This window comes from Octodon degus, unplaced genomic scaffold (assembly GCF_000260255.1).
Source record: "Octodon degus isolate 3935 unplaced genomic scaffold, OctDeg1.0 scaffold00019, whole genome shotgun sequence".
Classification (NCBI taxonomy): Eukaryota; Metazoa; Chordata; class Mammalia; order Rodentia; family Octodontidae; genus Octodon; species Octodon degus.
Genome location: NW_004524595.1, coordinates 17,441,064 through 17,444,431, shown reverse-complemented (window position 1 = coordinate 17,444,431; position 3,368 = coordinate 17,441,064). Strand labels below are relative to the sequence as shown.

Sequence of the window (3,368 nt, the reverse complement as noted above, 5' to 3'; positions counted from 1 at the left end):
GGCAAAGAGAGGCTTTGTAACTCAGGCTTCTAGTATTTATAGGGCCTGACACTCCCTGGTCTTAGATGTCTCCCACTATTTTCTCTTTCTTGATGTCAGCAATCTGTGCAGCCTCCCATTATTAAGCCTGAATGACCTCAGGGTGGATTTGTGTCTGTGGTTGGATGGAAAGAAGGCAAATGCTCAAGTAACTTCTTAGTCTTCGGATTATAGGAGCATGGATAAAACGGGGTGGTCTGATGTTTATAGCTGAATGCAGGGGAGGGATTCAGCTCAATTGTTTCTACCTTACTACTTCCCAGGATTTTTATTGAAATGTATTTTATTAAAAACTGCTTTCTTTTTTCTTTATTTTTACGGTAACAGTTATTATATTCACTGTGCAAGTTAAACATATGCATAGATTATTAACTTTGACTTTCATTCTAAGATATCCAGAATGTTTGCTATAAAAGAGACATTCAGCCCGGTGGGGTTACGAGAACCATTACTTTCATCCAACCTACTCATTCTACCATGAGTCTGAGAGGTGAAGGAACCAGTTCAAGGTTACAAAGCGAATAAATTACCAAGGAGGGCTAGGAGCTCTCTGGACACAGTGCTCCTTCCGACATACCACTTGGCTTCATGTAGATGACAACATAAATGTACTGAGAGGGAGAAAAATTACGCTGATTGAGCTGGTGACCATCGGGCCCAGTGAGGCAAAGGTAAAGGAGTCCTTCTACCCACTTCCAACACCAGCACAGAGGCAAGATGCTCTACAGAAGTTGTTTCTGGGTGGTTTTTTTGTTTGTTTCTTTTTTAAAAGGCAGAAGGATTTTTTTTTTCTCCGAATGCCTTCAGGTCAGGTTTGGCTGGCTTGAGTTGTGGGGATCAAACCACAGCAACCTGAGCCTGACTGCTTTGTTGAAGCAGCCACTTAAAGAACTGAGCTAAGGGGCAGGCCCCCAAATAGTAGTTAATATGTAGGGTTTTTGTTTTTGTTTTTGTTTTGTTTTGTGGAACCGGGGACTGAACTCAGGCCCTTGCACTTGCCAGGGAAGCGCTTATTCCACTGAGCCACGTCCCCAGCCCCTGGGTGTTTTTTTAAATCTGGATTTGGCCCTGAACTTATGCCAACTGAGTTTTGGCCAATCCAAAGTTTGTCCTTGAAAGGTAAATAAAAAAGACAGTCAACAGTAGTAAAGCTTGTGTGTCTAAGGCTGGCTTGAAAAGAAAAACATAAAAAACTTGATCTAAAGAACACAGCAGTCATTTTTATCTACATGTGAATTTTTAAAAGCACCTCACAAGGAAGAAATCAAGGGAAATAAGCTCAATTTATAATCAGTGAGTTAGGCCTCTAGTTCTAGGATTTGAGTTCGGATACTTTTAGTCAGATGAGTTCATAGGAGGTCTGAATTTGCAAACAAGTGGGTAGAATAGGGAAATGGCATATTCCAGGTAAGATGGATTAATATAGCGAAACATTCCTAATGATAAATACAAACTAACACTTATCTCAAGGCCAACTTCTAATCAAGCCACTATTCTGCATTTATGAAGCAAGAAACTTCTCTCAACTAAGTTGCTTCAGTGGCCAATATCTCAAAAACTCAATCCAGGGGCTCTCAGTGTAAGAACAGAGGGGCAAGTTAACTATCTTTACTCTTTTATTATCTTCTTCACTGAGCCTGGAGTCATTGATACCGATCTATAACTATCCCAATCTGACACTGACACGTTGTCTTCCAAACCTCAAAAGGCTATTAAAACACCCAGTATCAGGGTCAAGTTAAAAGCTGATACCAATCATTGAGGACAATATTTATCCTCAATCTGTTAGTAAAATGATTCTCTTCTTTTGGACTCAACATGGTAAAGCCTGTTCACTTCTACTCAGGTAATTCTATTGAATTTTGTATTTCAGGATGGAAACCCTGACCCTTCATGATGGACTTTGCTTCAAATGAATATGATCCTAAATGCCTATGCAATCATTTTTATGAAGTTAATGGAATCTGTATCTCTAAAATAAAATAAAGAAATAAAATGCAATACATCTGAAGTTACAAACATGCTGAGCCAAAACATTTAACTCTCTTTTCACATCATGTTAAGTGAGGTCGGAGGCTGGTGAGGCAGATGGATGGAGGCACTGAAGAAGTTAGTTGGCTGTTACGATGAACTGTGGCAAGGGAATGTATCTGTTGGCTTCAAAACCCTATGGAGAAAAAGCAAGAGTTCAGAATTGCGCTTACCCTTTTAGATTTCTTTTCGTGGAGTCTAAATGGAAGAGTGATTAAACCTAGGCTTGGTACAATTGTGTCACCCTGCCGCAAGCTCCTCCTACTTAACCCACAGGAACCTGAGTGGGCATCACCATTAAGAAGGCCCAGCAATGGATACTGTGAGATAGAGGGAAAAGACTCCCTCCAGGAAAGCATTCATTTTGCTGCACAATGCTGAGTACTAGAACGAGTATTAAGGAGTAGGAAGTGTGGGCCATCTTAACTATCCACTCACTTGGCAATGTACATCTTATTGGAGAAGGGCTCCGACTCCGAGATATCTGGAAAACATGAAAGTATAATATCAATTACACAATAAGGAAGCTCAAAAGTTAAGTCTTTTTGACATTTTTTTTCCCTAACAGTAGCTAATCAGTTACTCTGAGGCTCTTGAGACCTACAGCATAATCTCTCTGCCCATCCCAGCCATTCAGTGACTATTCTAAGAACTTTTCCACTTTTTTCAGTACGTGGGGTCTTAATTTGGTTTAAATCACATTCTTAATTAAAAGCTAGGTCTAATGACCTAAGAGGAGCCATACTGAATTCAATGCTTTCCAGAAAATAATCATTATTATTATAGCTAATAAAAGCTAAACTGGAGAGGTAATCTCTGGCAGGTCCTGTATATAGCTTATCTCATGTGTCTAAAACTTTGCTGTTAAGCACCGAGCAGCCAGGATAAAAATCATCTTTTATTCTTTCCTCTAATTCACTAAGCAGAAGCTATTCATATAGGCCTGATCCTGGCTACGGGCATCATTTCTGCTCTAAGCTTTCAAATACTTCAAATAGGCGCCAATAAAGACATGACCTATTCTAGATAGGTCAAGAGCTTACAGAAGTCAAAAAGAAGAAAAGCCCAACCAACAATGGTTGCATTTTATTTTGCAGGTGCACCCAGCTTTGTTGTAGGGAGAGGATGGTGCAGTGAGAAGGAAGGCTGGCCGCAGTTATGCCTCGGAGAATACACTTTATTTCCTCGTCTAAAATTTAAATGATTTTGGGGCTGGAGAGATGGCTCAGTGGTCTAAAGCACCTACTTAGAACAAGCTTAGCAAAGCATCAGGGACCGCGGTTCAATCCCCCAGCACC

General features: G+C 40.4%; 1 protein-coding gene across 5 annotated transcripts in view; it reads right to left on the bottom strand.

Moving 5' to 3' along the window:
• Positions 1-1,030: 1,030 nt before the first annotated feature.
• Positions 1,031-3,368, bottom strand: part of Spata18 (spermatogenesis associated 18) — a 42,893-nt gene continuing 40,555 nt past the window's right edge. For 4 of the 5 annotated variants that reach the window (XM_023710862.1, XM_023710865.1, XM_023710864.1 and 1 more), the window contains 2 exons: positions 2,509-2,554; positions 1,031-2,206 (listed from right to left, as the gene is read on the bottom strand). In XM_023710862.1, the coding sequence (XP_023566630.1) occupies positions 2,199-2,206; positions 2,509-2,554 (54 nt within the window). In that variant the 3' untranslated portion in view covers positions 1,031-2,198. The remainder of the gene's footprint in view (positions 2,207-2,508; positions 2,555-3,368) is intronic. The other variant, XM_023710863.1, reaches the window with a different exon arrangement.